Source organism: Exophiala aquamarina (genome assembly GCF_000709125.1).
Source record: "Exophiala aquamarina CBS 119918 chromosome Unknown aczIA-supercont1.3, whole genome shotgun sequence".
Lineage (NCBI taxonomy): Eukaryota > Fungi > Ascomycota > Eurotiomycetes > Chaetothyriales > Herpotrichiellaceae > Exophiala > Exophiala aquamarina.
In genome coordinates, this window is record NW_013550585.1 from 3,144,373 (window position 1) to 3,163,728 (window position 19,356).

Here is a 19,356-nt window from a genome sequence, read left to right on the forward strand (position 1 = left end):
AATGATATTGCCACTCTAAAATAATATTTCTCAATTTGTCTGAAGAGACTTCTCTCACCAGTTCCCCTTCTCTGTATGTGGTCTCGGGCCGGTAACTTCGAATAGGAGTAGACTGGCGCATAACACTATGTCTTACGCCTCCTTGAATCTTGTTATGGAGGTTTCCGTGATAAAGCTGAGTGGGTGGAGCGGAAAGATATGCAGGCCAACGGAACACGAAATACAAAAGTGATGATTAATTTGAACCCACCTGTGAGTAGGATTCAAGGTTAACTAAAATTTAGCGATAAATAACTGTGAAACAAGTACAATATTATAAATAGGCGATATTAGTTACGTATTATGACGTGAGCTAACTAGCCAATAGTACTCCGCCGGTAACTTATCTACATCCGTTTAGAAACTACGTAGCTAGAGTCAGATCCCATCAGATCAGCCTTCTTATGGAGTCAACCCCTACTAACTAGCGTTGGTATCTATCCACCCCGCGTTACCTCCCGTGGATGATTCTGTCCCGTCATGAGGAGACTGCTCAGAAAAGGCCATCTTTTTAATTCCTCATCGAGAAGTCCACTACCAGCTTGCCAGGAGTTCCAGAGTGATACGCCTCAACAAGCTCATTCAGTTTGGTGAAAGGATAAGTCTTGACTCGTGCTTTGACATCATACTTCACACAAAAGTCCAACATCTCCTTCATAGCCTTGTTTGAACCTATTAGCGTTCCCTCTAACCGTATTCGCCGAAATACCAAGTCTGCTGCTGATACCTGAAATCCCTCGGGTGGAAACGATACAACGACAACCAATCCTCCATTGCGGACCAGATCTACGCCATAGTCGAATGACTGCTGACTGTCAGTCAGAATTAGGACAGCATCAAGTCCCATCTCCGAGATGTGTGCCGCGCCGTCCGTTTGACCTAACTGTTGGCGAATTTCGTCAGCTTTGGTTTTTGAGGCGTCCACAATGTCTGCACCAGTTCCCAGCTCCTGCGCAAACTCCAAGGCTGCGGGCGCAATGTCAACGCCTAGCGCCTTAAGCCCCATCTTTGTCGCAAATTGTAGACCCAAATGTCCCAAGCCACCTCCACAGCCTATAAACCCGACTCTCTGTCCCTGTTGAAGGCTGCACTTCATCAGAGCCGCATAAATCGTAAGTCCAGCGCACATCAGCGGGGCGACTTCAACAGCAGTCATCTGATCCGGAATCGGTGACACTTGCTTCGAATCTACTATCGCATATTCTCGAAATCCTCCAGGTCCGTGAACGCCGAGGCCGCCATGAGTCCAAGGGCAGTACACCGAAAATCCAGGCTCATCAGGAACCGGACCGGAAGGATTCTGGCATTCACGGCATTTCTCACAAACATGATAGCCACGGCCTGACACAGCGACAGTGTCTCCGATCTTCAAGCCGTGATTCGATGACTTTCCCCGTGGAAGGGCCACCACTGTTCCGGCGTATTCATGGCAGCCAATGTGTGGAAGCGGTGGTGGATGCATGGTGCCAGCCGCCACCACAGCGTCTGTATGGCAGTATGATCCTGCATCGACACGAATCAAGATGTCATCTGGATGCTCGATTATAGGAAGAGGGATATCACGCAGTTGGTAGGGTTGACCGAATTCTTCCAGGATGTATGCTTTCATCGATGCGGGAAGTTGTTCGGACGCCATTGAAGCTTTCACGTGATGCGTACGCGTTGCGAGGTAAACTGAATTGTCTAAAAGCTGCACTATTGCTTAAATTTTGGGAAGCTGTTGTGACAGGTAATGAAGATGAGGGTCTTCCAAGTTGTAGCGAATTATCTCCAGGAAATCCCATTTTCAACGATTTTGAGCATCCAGGCCCAGCCCCACCGCGGCTCTTATCATCGGTCCGTGGCCTCTGGGGGAGCTCATTTCCATATGGTACTTGGAGAAGCAAACCTCAATGCTAGCCCCGCGAGCGGCTTGTGAGAATGCTAGGTTTTTGGTGTGGGGGAAGAACTGCTCCATCTGCGGATTAGTGCCAATAGCTCTTGGTTGGTCGAATAGGTTCCGACGTGATATTCATTGCTATCTTCGTTCTACCATAATTGTGCTGAACCTGCTATGATATTCTTCATCGGTACAGCCCAGTCCTGTACAAGTTCAAATTCGCCCTCTAACATACAATTTTTTCTGAACTTAGCTGTCTAGCCAGTTAACACAAAAAGCCTAGAATTTAAGGATGTCACTACTTGCGTGCTTGGGAGATACCATCTCACATAACCTGCGTCAGCTAGACGAGCAATTGTCACCATCACACGGTGACTCACCCCATCTATGGGATCCCACGCCATATGGTAGACTGGATGACACGGACAGACTTCCCTCGCAAGACGCTTTTCGCCTGATCGACAAAATTCGAATTGATCTAAAAGCTGTCGAGGCCTTGATCACGCCTACACACTTCAGATTGGTCGAGTTGGGCCTCCTGCCATACAAAGTAGCTGCTTTGAACACTGTTGTATCTTTGAATGTGGCCGATACGCTCACTGAGCTTGGTGGAGTGGCATCTCTATACGATCTCGCCCTCAAGCTTAATACCAACGAACATAAATTAGGTAATCACTGTGTCCAGATATCAACACCTAGACCCCACTTAGGCTAATTCATTGAGCAGGAAGGATCATGCGTGTACTGACAGGAGAGTTTATTTTCCAAGAAGTGTCGAAAGGTGTCTTTAAGCACTCGCGACATAGTATAGGCCTTACCAGATCCTTAGGAGCCCGCTCCTTTATGTCATTCATGTACGTGAACAGACTATAGAGACACTTTAGATGGCTCAGTTGACTCTTTTTAGTACTGATCTGGGAATGAGGTCTGCCCTTGGTATTCCGAGCAATGTGTCTCAGTCAGAAACTAAAGATAGCTTCACGGAAAGGACGGCCCCATTCGTAGGAGAAGTGTCCAAGGACGGCAAGACATTCTTGGAATATTTCTCGGATCCGGGTAATCCAGAAATGGTCACTTTAGCTAACGATGGTATTGTTGGTTGGCTAAATGTAGGTGGCAAATCAGACCAAGAGAAACCGACACTTACTTGGAGCATAGAAACTAACACGAAGGGCGCTTCTCACAGACTATCCTTGGTGGGAACTTGGGGAAGCTACAGTCATTGACGTTGGCTGTGGACCAGGAGACAGCGGCATTGACGTGATGAAGAAGTACCCTGATCTTGGTTGGGTGTTCCAGGATTTTGAAGCCGTTCTCGAGAATGTCAAAAGGGTACGATCGATTTGAGATGACCAGTAGGTAACGTTGACCAAGTATAGGCAATTCCAGATGAATTGGGCTCCAGGGAGAGAGGAGGCAGAATACTTTTCGTCGAGCAAGACTATTTCAAGCCGAATATCAGCAAGGGTGATGTCTGGTATCTCAGAGGTGTTCTGTGAGTTCTGAGAGCAGCAATATCATAGACCTGATACCGGGACTAACAAACCTTGGTCTCAGCCACGAATACGATGACGACGACGTACTTAGAATTTTATCAAACTTGGCAACTGCTATGCGTCAGACAGCCGGATCTAGGATGATCATCAACGAAGTCTTCGTCGCAAGCCCTGTTATCGCGCCTGCTTCTTCGACATTTGCTCCATCGGAACATATTCCTGAGAGGCAGTCCGCTCTTGCGGACATGGCTAATGCAATGACATGGAGCACATTTTCGCTGTTTGGGGGAAAAGAGAGGTCATATCAAGAATATGAAAAGTTATTGAGTCAGGCAGGATATAGAGTGCGTCGATTCTTCAGGTTAAGGACCTTTACGGTTATGCTAGAGTGCGAGCTTGTTCAGTGATATTGAAAGATTTCAAAACACCTCCAACGAATGATATGGCTACGAGAGGTTAATCTAAAGTAGCTCTTAAGTATACATCTGATGTCGCTTGACAATGGAGGATCTTCCGCCCAAAACACCAAGTATACTCTTTTCAACATCCTGTAACCCTTCATTGTCATCCATATCCGCCTTTGAATTCCATTTCACCACAATAACATACGTGCTTGAGTCGCCGAATATCGGGCCATAGAAATAACCACGAAATCCTTCCGACCGGTTTAACTTGTCAAGGGCTGTTGGAAATGATTCCCCTAGCTTTTCGATGTCCTCTGAGCCAGAGATCTGAACTTCGATAACTAATAACTTAATCAGCAGCTATCCCAAGATGCAGAGGAGAGTTGAAGAGGTCTGTACCTTCACAGAAATTTGCATCACGCAAAGCCACCTCACCTTGCCGTGTCCACAGATAGCAAGGTTGAAGGGGTGTCTCTAAGTTTGGTACAATTTTTTCACCAAACAGCTTTGCAGCCGGTTTAAAGCCTGGGGTTTGTGACAAACAATCATGATTCTCCATTGATCGCCAGAACAAGAACAAGCCTGCCTCCTCCGGATGTGCGTTCACATTTTCGAAGACTTTTAATCCTAACGGAGGGGGGAAATTGCTGGAAGCCGCTGCTTGGTTGGATATTGCGAATATGGTCTTGAAATTTGACACGACGTCGGATTTTCCACCAGCTTTTGCTCGTGGGCAAAGGATCTCGCACAAAATCTCGTCTGGGATTGTAGCCATGATGTTTTCTAATAGTAACGTCAAATGTAAAGGAGATTGATTTGCAGTTTATTTTTGGGCCCGGCCTCTACGTTGTCCCTACCCTGAGCCTACCGATGAACCCCAGTTTTTTACATAAGGGCACATCGGCCCCATAAGGTTTCTATATTGGGCATAGCCTGAGAAGCCATGTGGGGGTGGGGACCAATGGGCGCTCCCATGAAGTCGAAATCTCCAATTGTGGGGGAATGGACGCTGATTGCAACCACCGGAATAGTGACGCCAGTAAGAGATCAAGTCTGATTTCAGAGGCGCCTACAGTGCTCGGAAACAAGCCAGTGAACTTGTCAGCGCCCTGAGTGTCGACTACCTGTTCATTCGGGACCCACAAATGTAGTTCTCATTTCTAACAATGGTGAGCCCTGATGCCAACTATTTTACAAATATGCTTGTTCACGCATGATGTTACGTCTCCTAACCTTCAAGCGTTAGTCTCCCCTCTTTAGGTGAGATCGCGTTTTGGCCTTTATGGGGGAAAGGAAAAGATGGCAGCACTGGGTGACCACTATATTCAAAGAGTGTATGTTCGAGTCTCTCGATGGAATATGTATACCGATTCCTGTGAAATAGCAACCACATATGCAGTGGGTCACAAAAGCTCCCCGAGATCTATACGTCAACATGATCCCAATTGCACTCTCATCTGTTCTGAGACAGTATCCCACCCATCTATCACTACTTTTTCGGCATCGTAGCCCCACAGTGAATAGCTATCCAGTACGCCCTTGGAGGTATCTAAAACTTTGACCATCTTCTTGCTTGTTTTGTCGTGTAAATTGTGCCATTTATCCCGCTGAGTGACACCCACTTGCTGTGCAGCCTTCACATGGTCGTAACGGAAGGCAAAATAAGAATGTAAAGCCAGCGGAACCTGATGTTTGCCAGCATTTGCGAGGCACAACGCCAACGTTGCGGCATCCTCCACGGCTTGGCTGGCACCTTGTGTAGACGTTGGCAGGAAGGGGTGGGCGGCATCGCCGAGCACTGCAACTAGACCTGAATCTGAAACCCATTTATCCAAACATGGACGGTAGACAAGCTTCCAATCAACAATGTTTTGTATCATCTCCCACACGCGGACAAAGGCAGGATCCCAGTCGTGAATTGTTTCCAGAATTTCCTCTCGCTTTCCAGGAAACTGCCAACCTTCGTCGATGTTTGCTACATCTTTGTGTGTGAGCACAGCGTTGATCTCTGTTCCCCTACGTACGGTGGTGACAAAGCCATGCAGATCGGGCCCGATCCAAAGATTGACACAGTCTCGCGGTAGTATTAGTCTAGTCTGACCTCGGCCGAATGATGGATAACACACCTTTTTGCAGAAATTCTTCTACCAATGGATCCCCTTCAAATATTGAAGTAGTGCCGTAGGCTCGCCATACCGCATAACCGCTGTGAATTGGTGCGTCTTCGACCCCTAGAACGGCCGTACGTCCAGGGCTCTTCACACCATCTGCAGCGATAACTACATCTGCCACAATTTCTTCTCCGTCAGGGAGAAAGATACTTGGTTTGTCAGCATCATAGGACTCAATCTTTTGTCCCACGCGCAGATGGACTCCATTTTTGATTGCATGGTCAACTAGAATCTTATGATAGTTACCTCGGTGTCCAAGTAGACCTCGACAGCCGTATCTAGATTCGGCTGTAGCCAATGTCTCGTCTCGAGCGATGATCTCTCCGTCCCAGTTTCGCATGATGGTATCTTCCGCACGACTCGAGACTTGCCACATGTCTTCATACAGACCCCAACGCTTGAAAAGCTTTGAAGAATTCGAGCCGAACCCAATAGAATCACCGATTGGCAGTAATTCCGCTGCCTGGTCCAAAAGCGTGACGTGCATTCCTTGCCTCGCACATGCGATTGCGCATGAGGCACCACCAATACCAGCGCCAACGATGATCACATGTATCTGGTCTAAATTCCCAATGGAGCCCATGCTGATAACGAGATTAAATGGTGGGCACGTCTAATTATTTGCACTGGAGATTCGTACGGTTTCCAGGTGGCGATGGAAATCTTCGAAACTGGGGGCTTGCAGTACCTGTAGTGAGGAGCTGGGGAGCAACAAGACAATAATCGAAGTCAATTCTTAACGTATCATCATAAACCACCAGTGGGATGAGGAGAGTTAACTAGCGTTCTAGGATATCATTGTTGCCTCAAACCCCACATCTGCCGAACAATCGAAGTATGTCGGGCCCGCAAATCCCTCCACAAATCGCGTGACTTGAGCATGGGAAGTACCTCAGTCTTCTCAAACATTGCTATGTGGTTTGGAGCAGAAGCTGTGGGGATCTGGAGTATCTCAGCCTTACTGGATTGCTCTCTTTGGCACTTAAGTCATTCAGGAGATAATGCGGGGAGATTCAGAACTTGGGCCCCTCTGGCCCTCGGCCCATTGGTCCCCACTCCACTGACCTACTTGTTGTCTCGGACTTCATTCTCTCGTTTTGCGAACCTAATCGACTGCGTCTAGATAGTCTCTTTCCAGCGATGGCACATACAGATCAGTGCATGCGATGATGCACTCGGCGATGGGTATCATCACGTGAGTCTGCTAAAAATGCTCCCCCCAAGCGAGGTTACAGCATCCAAGACCATGAGAAAACGACCTCATATCTGCCCTCGATGCCAAAAGGCTTTTCTGCGTGCCGAGCACCTAGATCGCCACGTGAACACTCGTAGGGATACCACAAGTCTCTGGCTGATAGCTCTTTCGAAACTCACGAAATCTAGACGAGAATTGGAAGCCACACGTCTGCACTGCATGTGGCTCGAGTTACGGCCGCCATGATGTCTTACTGCGCCACCGCAGGACTTGCCCAGTGTATCAAAGTCAAATGCTACAAGCCTCCCTTCCATCCACCCTGTCTCCTGCTAGTCATCGAGATGCGACTGAAGATAGTGTGCCAGCCGCCAGTCAGATAGCTGCGTTGGACAGGTTTACGCGGGTGAGTTATGTTGTTGGCATTTCACCGAACGAGGTGTTGTCATTGTTCCGAGAATGATTGTCTTAGGTAAGACAATTGCTGACACTGTACCGGATCCCAGGACCACAACATGGACAGATCTATGAGTATCGTGAATCCTTCCGTGATGAACTCAACGACACGTAGCAGCGACCATGGACCACAACTACAATCATTGCAATTTCAATTCCCTTCTTCTTCTGCCACAGAACTTTTCGAAAGTCGTTCTAGAAGTCTTCCTGTCGGCTCGCCAAACGGGCAATTTCCCATTCTGGAGCCACATCTTGATCAGCCCCAAAGTTACAACCTTCCAGCAAACAACGCACAACAGCTGAACTTCCTAGACAGGACTTCTCGGACAATTGCAGATTCATTGAACACAGCAAATGTCGCTCCTACATCTATTGGTTCACCTGCCCACAATCCAATGCCTGATAGCGTGATTGAATTCCCAGATCTCCAGTTCGACAACGAATCCTTCTTGGAAGATGTCTTACTCTGTCAGTTTGCTTACAATCCGTCTGGCCTCACTGTACCCTCTTCTCCGGCCGCAGAAACAAGGTTCTTGATAAATCTCCCAGATTGTACAGACAACATAGTCCAGCTGGACGCTAGTGAACTACCGAAAGATGCAGGCAGCCTGGATACAGGTCAGAAATTCAATGTCAATCCAAATTGTGCCTTTCAGATCACGGCAAACGAGCTTAAGCTATTTCATGCCAAATTGATCATTGTCGATGCAGATGCTAATCTGGACAACTTCAAGAAACCTAGCCTTTCCCGTACTTTACGATGTATGATCGCCTATTTTCGACATTTTGACCCTCACGCCCCTTTCATCCACTATGCCTCTTTCAATGTTTCAACAGAGCATCGTAAGTAAGGATGGAATGGCAAAGTATGAAATGCTGTTGGCTAACAACTGTGTGTTAGCTGCGCTAGTCTTGATTATGCTAGCGATAGGTGCAGTGCATTTGTCTGAGAATGAGTTTGCCCGATCGGCTTATGAAGCGTCTTGCCTGTTGCTCGCCCAGGTAGTGTAATCCAGAATTGACATAAAGCAACTACTCATAACGATTGTGCAGTACGAAAAGCAAAACCTCGGAAATTACAACTCGTCATTCAATCTCTGGGAAGCGCAGGCAGCGCTCCTCTGTGCACAATATGGTGTCACCAGTGGCAACCGTGATCTATTCTATCAGGCGCAGAAACATCTCTTCACAACACACATGGTGAGTTCTCGCCAGCTAGTGGCTATGTTTGCCAAGGTTTCCTCTTCGAAATCGCTCTACTAACTATTGGAAAGATGATGGGTAGGATAATCGAAGCGAACCGAGCGCTTCGTGTTCAGGCTGGGGACAGTTGGGACACGTGGGTTTTCCTGGAAAGCTGTACACGGTACGTTGTTCGTTGTGAATTTTTCTCGCTAAGGTAATCCGCACGTACTGTTGCTGAGAGGCTTCTCGTAGTATCGTGTGTTGGATGTTCGTCGTCTCAGCAACATGCTTCAGTCTTGATCCCCTTACGTTGACAGTTCTACCACCAATGCCTGAGCCGATATCCTGCCCCAGCGACGAGACGATCTGGCACGCGACGTCTGAAACAGAGTGGAAGGCCGCTTATCGAATTGGCTTCAACCATAACTCAGTGGACCTGTGGTCCCTTGCAAAAGCATTGCACCGTGGCCAATTTCCCGAAATTTGCGGTAGAATCAGCGCATTCACGCTTTTAGCATTTATTAGTGGACAACTCTGTACTATCTGCACCAGAGAACGATTGAGAATAGATATACATGAATCATCTGATTCCTCCTATATCTTCAAGGGTGAGCAAGCATTATCAATATGGGAGGGTTTGTGGCGAAAACATCCGCGTGCCGAACAAAGCCTGACCAGACTTGACGACCCACTACTCAATGACTGCTTGTCTATGCTCTGCTCCGCATACTACCACCTTTACGTCGGCGACGAGCTTGTTGTCCTGAGGAGGATTGCAGAAAACCCCGACTGTGGTCTTGAAGTACCACATTGCAAAGACTATGGTAGAAGTTTGAAGGTCATAAAATATGCAGCAAACTCTTGGCTTGTACGAGCCAAGATTGGCGTCAGATACTTGAGGAAGACTAGAGGGCTTGAGTTTGGGCCTCAAGCTCTCGCTGCAGTCTATGAAAGCGGTAAGTGGTCCATAAAGATTTATTTCGTGTGGTATTGACCAACCTTTCAAAGCATTATTACTAGCGTGGTGGCTACACCTGTATGGGGACAGCGTGTTGGATCCTTCCAGCTCAACTTATGCCAGTAAGGACGATCGTGCACTCGCAGTGGCCGTAGCGAAGATTTTCAGTGGCATCATGAACGAACTTGATGAACAAGGTACATTTCATCGTCCACATAGTAGTGCCTGCTTGGATGCCATTGAATTCTACACATATCTCTGTCGGGACTGGGTCTGGGAATGTTCGTCAGTCATCGAGTCGCGACTGCGGACCTTTGCTGTCCATCTCCAGAATCGCCGAAACGCAAATCCTTGAACAGTTTGGTCTCCCCCATATACCTGCTTTCCATCTTGGTTGGAAAGAACAGCTTCCCCCAAACCTGAGAGCGAAACACCCACGGCCATCTTGCAGAATCTTCTTTCCCATCAAGACTCTCACAGGAACTGTCACACAGTGTTGGTCGAAACTTGTGGGGTAGGATGTCCATCTAGTTCCAATTGTCAAAAGGGATGAAGCCAGCTGCAAGTTTGATGGCATATCACACAACCAGGACCTCCATTAGTGGAGCAGGTGGGAGGTCCAAGATCTGGGGTATCTGCACCAGGACGCTCCAAGACAGAAGGCGCTTGTGGGGGACCTAGCCTTATTCGTCGTACCCCACAACCTCCTTACGCTTGTCCTGGCATCGACATTCTTACTGGAGTGGTCAAAAGCCCAAACAAATCCCACATCCTTACCTTGAGTAATTCACAAATCCATTCTTCACCGCTAATTTCCTGTGACATATACCTCATAAGATTGATCAGACGCGCACTTCTGCGCCCAGCCCTTCGCTGAGATGCATCACCCTGATAAACCGGAAGAGGCTCACGTCGACCATGCAGGGGTCGACGATCAAATCATGGCCCAAGACGACATTTCTCCAAGCTTAAAGATAACTCAAGACTCCTACTGGGACAACAAAAGGGGCGTCGCTCTGTGTCTCCTCTTTAACATGGCAGCATTCGAGTATGGACTGGATCAAGGAATGGTTAACGGATTTCAAGCGATGCCAGGGTTTCTCCTTGATTTTGGCTACAAAGACTCCACACTTCCCGGAGGTATGGGGATCTCCACTACCGTGCAGCAGCTCATGGGCAGCCTCGTCTCGCTTGGCATGTTCTTCTCGACCCTCATTTCGGGCTGGGTCTGTGACAAGATAGGCCGCAAAGGAGGCTTGCTAGTCGGGTTATTTCTCATCGTGGTCAGCACCACGGTACAAATGGCAGCAATCAGTTTCGGTGGCCTCTATAGTGGCCGTATATTACTAGGTCTAGCTAATGGCTTCCTTCTAGTTTGTTCGCAACTCTACATGCAGGAGACCATGCCATCGAACCTACGATCCCTTAGCTATACTTTCTTCCAGTTCTGGATCTCCTTCGGCACCTTGATTGGAGTCATCGTCAATAATGCAACCGCAAAAATCTTAACCCGGGCTTCTTACCGAATTCCGCTAGGAATCTTGTATATTATCCCACTTCTTCTTGGAGTTGTACTCTTTTTCCTTCCAGAGACCCCACGTTACCTGGCTTCTCAAAACAAGCATATCGAAGCACACAATTCCTTGAGGTTCTTGAGGGACTCATGCTATACTGATCTTCAGATCAAAGAAGAGATCACCGAAATAACACATTCTCTCGAGGTCGACCGAGAGATTGTCCAAACTGTTGGCTACCGCGAGCTGGTCCGAGGGCCTAATTTGAAACGCACCTGCACCTGCGTTGGGTTGGGACTGTTTGCTGCAGCCTCCGGAGTTCCATTCATCACGCAGTACGGCGTTTATTTCTTCATGCTGTCTGGAGACACCGAACCGTTCCGCGACGTCATCATATTGGTCTGCTGTGGAATTGCCGGCGTCATGTTCACACCACTTTTCACTGGCAAGATCGGCAAGCGTCCGATCTTGATGTTTGGTGGGATCGTGCAGGCCCTTTGCATGCTCGGGCTTGCATTGCCTTACAGTATCCGTGGCATCGATACGACGAGTGGGAGAGTTATTATCGCCATGTGTTGCATCTACCTGTTTTTCGCGTCCGCAACCACAGGCCCTTTTGCGTGGCAGGTTGCGGGTGAGATCCCCAACCAGCGGCTGCGTGGGCACACCTTCGGTGTCGCCGCTGCTATCACATATCTTTCAGGGTGGTCTATCACATTTACCATTCCATACTTCATTAATCCAACGGCACTAAATTGGGGTGCTCAGTATGGTTATATCTGGGTTGCCAGTAATGCTCTGATTACTGTATTCACCTGGCTCCTTGTCCCAGAAACCAACAGGCGCACGCTCGAGGAGATTGATGAGATGTATCTGACTCGAGTTTCCATCCGTAGTTTCGTTACATATGACTGTTTGGGGTCAAAGGATGCACGCTTGCAAGCTGTACGGGCTTCGAAGACAGAAAGACTTGAGGTACAGGAGGCCTCTGGAGCTGGGAATTAAGAATGATTGGAGTTTATGATATGCTAAGTCCACTGAGCAATACAAGCCTATAGGCCTTGACATTCCTTAGGTTAGTTTAGGTTTTAGAGTAGCCAAACCGCCCAATGGGTTGCTGGGTTGCTATAGACGGAACCCATCCCAAGACGTTGTGCCTGTAGCAAGGAATACGGCTGACTGCCACTTACTCTTGACAACCCTCCTTCTGCTATTTCAAGAGCTCGGCCTCGAGCTGCAAATTCTGAGACCACAGCATGCAAAGAACCGAAAGTTAGGCATCCGAAACACAATTCAGGTATATAAGAGATGCCGTGGGAATGAGAATTTGTTAATGGCTCTCATGAGTTGTCCGACGAATTGTTACACTATATAATAAATGACTAGATGCTGGTCGTCTATTATATAACAGTACTAAGGTGCTAAGGTATACTTACTACTAGGGCATTTACTACTTACTTTATATAGACATCCCCTCTTCTCTCTCTTTGTCAGAGCGGATGCCATAGCCCCTAGCGATTAAGCCAAAAAGACGTGGAGTATCGGCACGAAGTGTCGATATCTCAGGCAATCCACTATATATATGTATTCCATGGCATCCCGTGACAGAGATCTATAAGTAAGATAAGTAAAATAAGCTATTAAAGAAATATAATACTCTTCTAATAACTTGAGGGCCTCAGGTTAGTTTCAAGAGAACAGCGTTTATTAGTTCTCGAATGGTAATCCTGCAGCTTCACGCGCAATTCCGTACATGGCGGCAATCTCACTGTCCAGACCCTTTTCTGCAATCAACTTGTCAACATATTGCTGTAGCACTCCAACAGTTTTGAGCTCCATATCACATTGAGCGGCAAGGGCCTGTGCGTATGAAGAGTCCTTTCTGGCAAGCTTGACCGCTCCAAGGAGCTTGTGTTTCTCACGCCAATGGTAATTTCCACTGACCATTGCTTCCGAGTATGCCCTGAATGGATTTGCCCCAGGAAATAAGGCTGTGAGAAATTGTTGCAACTGCTTTGCGCCCAGTCCAGACTTTTCGGCCAGGACAAGTCCTTCCGAGAGCAATACGGCCGCATTGAGAACGAATGTGTTACCAATGATCTTCATCAATGAAGCCTTGCTAGGAGATTGACCAGAGAAATCAATCACCGCCTTCGCCATTACACCGGTGCAGTAGGGTTTGACCATGTCAACCGCCTCTGTGCTTCCAGCAATAGCCATGTTGCACTGAGAGGCCTCTGCCATAAGGGGACTGCCGAAGACAGGGCATGCCACGAACTGTGCCCCTTCTGTACTGACGAGTTCTGTTTCTTTCGTACTTGTGTCTGGGTGTACGGTGCTGCAATCAACAATCACTTTTCCTTTGACGTTAGTTTTCAGCACCTCGGCGATGACTATCATGACAGCCTCATCACTGGGTAGGCAGTAGAAGATGATATCGGCACTTGCTACGGCATTGACAATGGAGCTGGCACTGGTCGTCTTTCCCGGAGCTATCTTCTGAGAGGCTTCTTTCATCGTGGTTTCGACTATATCGAATATGGTGATCGGCTTGGACAAGGCAGATTTTTCTGCAAGGTTCTTACACAAAGCCTACATTTTTGGTCAGTCAGTCTCGCAGGCTAGAGTGTGGATGCACCACAATCTCAACTCACCACACCCAGCTTTCCCAGTCCAATCCATGCAACCTGTGTGTTTTCCGCAGCCATTCTCTGCAAGGGTTGATAGGACCAATATTGGCATACACTTACTCTGCACGGGTAAGATATGCGAATACCTTTCAGCTTTCATTGTCCAACTGAGATGACAGGAACCCCCTAATTGTCCCAGTAAGCACACATGGGGAGCCGTCGTTTCATTTGCACATTTGAAAAGTATTCCAAATGCTCAATCTAGTCGCCGGATATCACTGATACCGACATTTCAGTGTCGGCATTGACCCGAAACTCTGTCAGCTAGTCCGGGAGACATTGCCGAAGCAGATATCCTTTTGATCCGCCCCCAACGAATCGTAGCAAATTCGTTCTAGTCTTAGCTGGATGGAGTCTATGGAGCCTCAAAATTGCCATGTGAGTGAGTTGGTTCGTTCAAATTGGAGGGGTCCGGGTTCCATTGCCGCTGAATCTGGAGAACCTGGAGGGCACTCCGGGTTCCACTCGGTGTAGATCTTGAACCACATGGCAGTGGAATATAGTGAAATATAAAACACGCAACCTGCGAAGATTGCAACTACTCGAGGACCAGCATACGACTAGCATCTAGGGCTTCAACCCTTTGCATAAACAGTCAAACATGGCCGCCACACCCCAACACCCCGACATGGACAAGAACAATGGCGAAGCCGCTTTCACATTTGAGTCTGTGGGGCCCAATTCAAATCAGCTTACTTCTAGCCATCGGGAATACCTTCTCCAGAGGCATGGAACGCTAAATCTCAAACCTGTTCCATCCCAGGACCCGGCCGACCCTCTGAATTGGCCGGCCTGGAAAGTATGCCACCTCATTTTCCACTAGGTCTTCGCAAATAGACTGACCCCTCCCCTCAGAAAAACCTCAACCTCTTCATGGTGTCTCTACATACCATGGTCGCTGCGGTTTGCTGTACAGGTCCGATTCCAGCTATCGAGATCTGGGCTCACTTGTATCAAAAAACACCAAGTGATGCCAGTTATCTTGTTAGCGTCGTGGTACGACTTTTGTACATGGGAAACGTCTCTGGTTGCTGACGCCCATATACAGCTTGCCATGCTGGGTATCGGTCCGCTTGTCTTCGCTCCCCTCTCTAACACCTTTGGACGCCGACCTGTCTGGATTCTCACTATCTTCTGCGCCATGCTGTTAAATATTGGAGTTTCATTCGTCCAGAGCTATGGAGGTCACATCGCCTTAAGGATCCTGATCCCATTCTTCCTGTCCCCACCCATTGCACTTGGGGGTGCCGTTGTGGCAGAAACCTTCTTTGCTTCTCAATGGGCAGCCAAACTGGTGCGTCGAACCCGTGTATTCTTGCTATTTATTAGTTTTGCAGCTGATAGGTACATCTAGGGCTACTGGACGTGAGTTTAAAAGCTACCTTACGTCCATCTCGTGTCTCTAAGCTAACAACTCTGCGAAAGACTTGCCCTCAATATGGGGTAAGTGCCCTAGTACCTAGCTCCACAAAGGGGCATGCACGCAAGTCAATTAACTCGGACAGTATCCCTGGAGGCCCGTTCCTGATGGGTTTCGTCGTTGAACACCTATCATGGCGATGGATGTACCGTATCTTCGCAATTGTAGGATGCTCTCCAGCCATTTGAGGTTCGTAGCTTGCTAACGATGCCAGGTACTCGCCGCCGAACTCATCGTGTTCATTGTGCTCAGTCCGGAATCGCTATACATCCGCACAGTGCCGGATGAAGCCCCCACAGCGACCAACGAACCCCGGACAAGAAGAGTGGTTGGCCGATTTCGCTTTCGACAGATCAACCCCAAGAAACTTACAGTTAGAAGCTTCCTTGAGCCACTCTTCTTGCTTGGCCACGTCAAGATCTTAGTGGCAACTATTTCATATGCAATGGTGTTCAACTGGGTTCTTGTATTGCTGATGGTTGAAGTTTCACCGCTTTATGGCGTATACTTTCACTTGAACGCACAACAAATCGGGATCAACTACCTGTCTTTCCTTGTTGGGTCAGTACTGCGATCTTTCCTCAAGTCAACTAGAAGACGAATGTAGTGCTGACAGCGACCAATCGACAGCGAGATTTTAGGAGAACAAGTCGGCAGTCGGCTGTGCGAATTCGCCCATCGACGCCGAGTTGCTCACAAGACCAAAGCCGGCAAGACTATGATTCCAGAAGATCGTCTTATCTTTGCCCAGATCGGCTTTCCAACAATCATCGCTGGTATTGTCATCTTCTTCGTGCAGGTTGCGAAAGCAACGGAAGGCAAGGGTCCACATCATTGGAACATCACACCAGATATCGGAATTGCCCTCGCAGGCTTCGGCGCCCAGATTGTCACTACAACCATTTTTACCTGTAAGACCCGCACTTCCTCGAAGTCCAATTCATCAGATTTAATCAGCTGTCGAACTTACAACTGACCCGCGATTCTTGTATAGATTGCATTGATGTCTGCCCAAAATCTCAGTCTGCTTCGGTGGGCACGGCCATCAACTTCGTCCGTCTCGAATGGAGTTTTGTAAGCTTTTGTGGCGCCATCACCATGAAAGTTGTATTTTACTGACAGCTTGAACCTGGCAGATTGGTCCCTTTTGGTATCAACATCTGATTTCGGCATGCGGATTGAGAGGCACAGTCGCTGTTTTAGCTGGCTTGACTGTAGCTTGCTCGATTGTCCCGGTCGCGGCCCTCCAGATCACAGCGTGTAGACAACAACGCAAAGGGCAAATTGGAACCTGATGCGAATCCTTCGGGAAATCGATGACCCTGATAAGCATTGTCAGACAGCACGCAACCGCTGTGCACACCACTAGCCTCAGGAACAGCACCAACTGTCGCGAGACCCTGTACATGCTCAGTACTCTCAATCATCCCATGACAATCACAGTCCGCGCGGTATAGTGGCTGTTGGCAAGCAAGCAAGCAACAGGGCAACAAGGGAAATGTATATGAGAGACGTTGTAGGTAGTGTTGACAGGGGTTAGAGCGCCAATTCATCAGTTATGGCACGATGTGTGATAGTGAATGATCCAGGTGAGAAGTGTGACAAAATGTGTGGATAGAGATTTGCTCCATAAGTCCAGTAAACTTGTCAAACGGATGTCTCGCGAGCAAAACGAGATGATGCTGGGCTTGGTCCTTGTCCCGGACTCGGTTTGCATTGTGTTGGTGGATTTCAGCACTCATGGTGTGATGGGAAGGGGACATGATCATTCCTAAGACGGTCCGAGGGACTCGTCAGACTAATATAGTATCCTACATAAGTACGTACTAGTCTAGCGCCTGGGCGCTCTCGGTCCGCTTCGGATAGCGTTCGAATAGCTCTCGGAGCTAGTTCGGATGCGTCAAAGCGATGTAGTAGACCCGGTCTTTACAATCGCTTGGCATCGCTAATTAACCACAATGGTGTCAACGGAAAGAGCTGGCCTAGCGCCTTGGCACAGACCATCCATTTATGTCGTACCTGACAGAACTGAGATTAGCTCACAACAATCATCAACTTCCGTGCTTTAGAAACGAATGCTGCTACACTTGGAGAAGCCGAACAGCAAACTGTGCACCAAGGAAAGCTTCGTAGGACCGATACCACTGATTAGAAATTGAATTACGACTTCGTTTTAGAAAATTCACCTCATCTGTACCTTCTGATTCAACATCATGATCCCGTTCACTACCTAGGACTTAAGATACAAATCATATTTTATCTTGGCAAATGCACCTCATCTATGTCTTTTGATTCAATGCCAATTTCCCCCTACCTGAGGAGCTTGATTTCGTGGATATCGTCCTTCGGAAGCTCTTTGATGGCTAATGTCCACACTCGACGGTGTTCAGCACCCAGCTTGTAGTTCATCCTGGCGCCATGAATTGCTTCTAGTGCCCGACCCTGCATGACTTCGTGATACTCGGCCATGATCTTCTCCAGTTCTTTGCCCTTAGCTCCTGTATCACGGATCTTGGCGATTGCTTTGGCTAGATCCACCGCGTCGTGCAACGCAGACACACCGCCTTGTCCCCGAGCTGTTTAGAAGATTGCATGTTAGTAAAGTGGCTAAATAGAGAGAAATTTTTCTTGCAACGTATGAGAGGGGCAAGTCGCCCGCTCCAATACATAATACTAATAGGCACTTACTCGGCATCATCGAATGAGCGGCATCTCCAATGCAAGTGATCCGACCAGGTTTCAAATCGGACCCTTGAAGCTCGACCTCGTGAAAGGAGAGAGGCGGTAGCACAATACCATCCACTGTGGTCTTTTCAATGGGTAGACGCAGTGAAGGGTCGAAGGATGCTGTCTGCTTCTGGACAAACTCGAGCAAGTCCTGTGCTGTGGCACTCTGCGTCCAGTACGGCTCTCCTGGGTGCAAATCCTCCCAGTACAGCGACCAGAAACAGTGAGCAGTTTTGCCGTCTTGGTCCATGTGGTCGATGGCGGCAAAGAAGCTTCGTTTGTCATCCTCGGTGCTGCTGACGGTGTAGGCTGAATGCGCAATGTTGAGTTGCTGCAGGAGATCGTCGCCGGTGACCTTGTAATTGCCAAATACCGCCTGAAGAGGGGGTCTGTCTTCGTGATATTTGTCCGTCACATACTTCAACACTGGTACGGAGGTAATGCCTGTCAGTCCCTGGACGGGTCCGGATTGTCCTTCAGCGAAGATTTCACTCACATTTACTGCGTGCGCCATCGGCACCGACGAGGAGATCACCTATGGCTGAAGTGCCATCTTCAAAGTATACCGTTACATGGTCGTTGGTTTCCTCCACTTTGATGGCCTTCTTGTTCCACTGTACGTCGTAGCCATGGGTCAACCAGTCACGCAAGCGCAGCCGGTTGGCTCGGAAATGGTCCCTGGTCCCCTCGTCCTGAATGCCCCATCGTCTGGAGGCGTCGTCGGCATTATACCATGCAAACTGAAGCGGAAGATCAACGGGGTATAGGTGGTCGAGAACTTCGGTGGACGGCATGTCGTCTGGCATATTTGGTATTAGGTGTTTGTGAATCAGATTGTGAGTCCCCAACGACCAGCCCTGAAAGCGGCTATTAGGACCAGCATCACGTTCGAAGATTTCGAAAGAAATGCCTCGCTTGCGTAGCATTTGAGCAAGGGCTGGGCCGCCCAGGCCAGCACCTATGATCAAGACATGGGGATAGGGGCCCTGCATTTTTGGAAACTCGCGCATTGCACGGTCTGTTTCGAAATCGGGACAGTTCTGATAAGATTGTAATTCGTTCTGTACCTGGATACAACGGAAAATCTATCTTCTCGTCTGTATGTGTCCCTTTTGTCTTTTGTATACCTTGACTAGCAACAAAGATTGGTGGGAAGAGAACTAGGATGATTGATGAGTACGAAGGTCCGGTTATCGAGCAGCCCTGGAAGCAACCCCCCCCCCCC

At 48.4% G+C, this 19,356-nt stretch overlaps 9 protein-coding genes across 9 annotated transcripts; 4 read left to right on the forward strand and 5 right to left on the reverse strand.

Moving 5' to 3' along the window:
* Window positions 1–550: 550 nt before the first annotated feature.
* Window positions 551–1,675, reverse strand: A1O9_04705 (uncharacterized protein; the record flags this gene model as incomplete). The annotated part of the gene is made up of 1 exon (XM_013406993.1): window positions 551–1,675. One exon carries the CDS (start codon window positions 1,673–1,675, stop codon window positions 551–553), a length of 1,125 nt encoding a protein of 374 aa, XP_013262447.1.
* Window positions 1,676–2,210: 535 nt separating this feature from the next.
* A1O9_04706 (uncharacterized protein) lies at window positions 2,211–3,821 on the forward strand (the record flags this gene model as incomplete). The annotated part of the gene is made up of 6 exons (XM_013406994.1): window positions 2,211–2,586; window positions 2,646–2,772; window positions 2,826–3,027; window positions 3,077–3,250; window positions 3,298–3,413; window positions 3,476–3,821. The coding sequence occupies 6 exons, from the start codon at window positions 2,211–2,213 to the stop codon at window positions 3,819–3,821; spliced, it is 1,341 nt and encodes a 446-aa protein (XP_013262448.1).
* A 66-nt stretch (window positions 3,822–3,887) lies between these two features.
* A1O9_04707 (uncharacterized protein) lies at window positions 3,888–4,593 on the reverse strand (the record flags this gene model as incomplete). Its single annotated transcript, XM_013406995.1, has 2 exons — window positions 3,888–4,159; window positions 4,218–4,593. The coding sequence occupies 2 exons, from the start codon at window positions 4,591–4,593 to the stop codon at window positions 3,888–3,890; spliced, it is 648 nt and encodes a 215-aa protein (XP_013262449.1).
* Window positions 4,594–5,248: 655 nt separating this feature from the next.
* On the reverse strand, window positions 5,249–6,572 carry A1O9_04708 (uncharacterized protein; the record flags this gene model as incomplete). Its single annotated transcript, XM_013406996.1, has 2 exons — window positions 5,249–5,892; window positions 5,945–6,572. 2 exons carry the CDS (start codon window positions 6,570–6,572, stop codon window positions 5,249–5,251), a joined length of 1,272 nt encoding a protein of 423 aa, XP_013262450.1.
* A 1,124-nt stretch (window positions 6,573–7,696) lies between these two features.
* A1O9_04709 (uncharacterized protein) lies at window positions 7,697–10,135 on the forward strand (the record flags this gene model as incomplete). Its single annotated transcript, XM_013406997.1, has 6 exons — window positions 7,697–8,480; window positions 8,539–8,639; window positions 8,691–8,837; window positions 8,912–9,003; window positions 9,075–9,778; window positions 9,843–10,135. 6 exons carry the CDS (start codon window positions 7,697–7,699, stop codon window positions 10,133–10,135), a joined length of 2,121 nt encoding a protein of 706 aa, XP_013262451.1.
* A 523-nt stretch (window positions 10,136–10,658) lies between these two features.
* A1O9_04710 (uncharacterized protein) lies at window positions 10,659–12,299 on the forward strand (the record flags this gene model as incomplete). Its single annotated transcript, XM_013406998.1, has 1 exon — window positions 10,659–12,299. The coding sequence occupies one exon, from the start codon at window positions 10,659–10,661 to the stop codon at window positions 12,297–12,299; it is 1,641 nt and encodes a 546-aa protein (XP_013262452.1).
* A 702-nt stretch (window positions 12,300–13,001) lies between these two features.
* Window positions 13,002–14,002, reverse strand: A1O9_04711 (uncharacterized protein; the record flags this gene model as incomplete). The annotated part of the gene is made up of 2 exons (XM_013406999.1): window positions 13,002–13,886; window positions 13,949–14,002. The coding sequence occupies 2 exons, from the start codon at window positions 14,000–14,002 to the stop codon at window positions 13,002–13,004; spliced, it is 939 nt and encodes a 312-aa protein (XP_013262453.1).
* A 583-nt stretch (window positions 14,003–14,585) lies between these two features.
* Window positions 14,586–16,523, forward strand: A1O9_04712 (uncharacterized protein; the record flags this gene model as incomplete). Its single annotated transcript, XM_013407000.1, has 7 exons — window positions 14,586–14,783; window positions 14,840–14,980; window positions 15,033–15,278; window positions 15,458–15,568; window positions 15,619–15,969; window positions 16,039–16,315; window positions 16,399–16,523. The coding sequence occupies 7 exons, from the start codon at window positions 14,586–14,588 to the stop codon at window positions 16,521–16,523; spliced, it is 1,449 nt and encodes a 482-aa protein (XP_013262454.1).
* A 1,191-nt stretch (window positions 16,524–17,714) lies between these two features.
* On the reverse strand, window positions 17,715–19,123 carry A1O9_04713 (uncharacterized protein; the record flags this gene model as incomplete). Its single annotated transcript, XM_013407001.1, has 3 exons — window positions 17,715–17,980; window positions 18,093–18,575; window positions 18,634–19,123. 3 exons carry the CDS (start codon window positions 19,121–19,123, stop codon window positions 17,715–17,717), a joined length of 1,239 nt encoding a protein of 412 aa, XP_013262455.1.
* Between the last annotated feature and the right edge of the window lie 233 nt (window positions 19,124–19,356).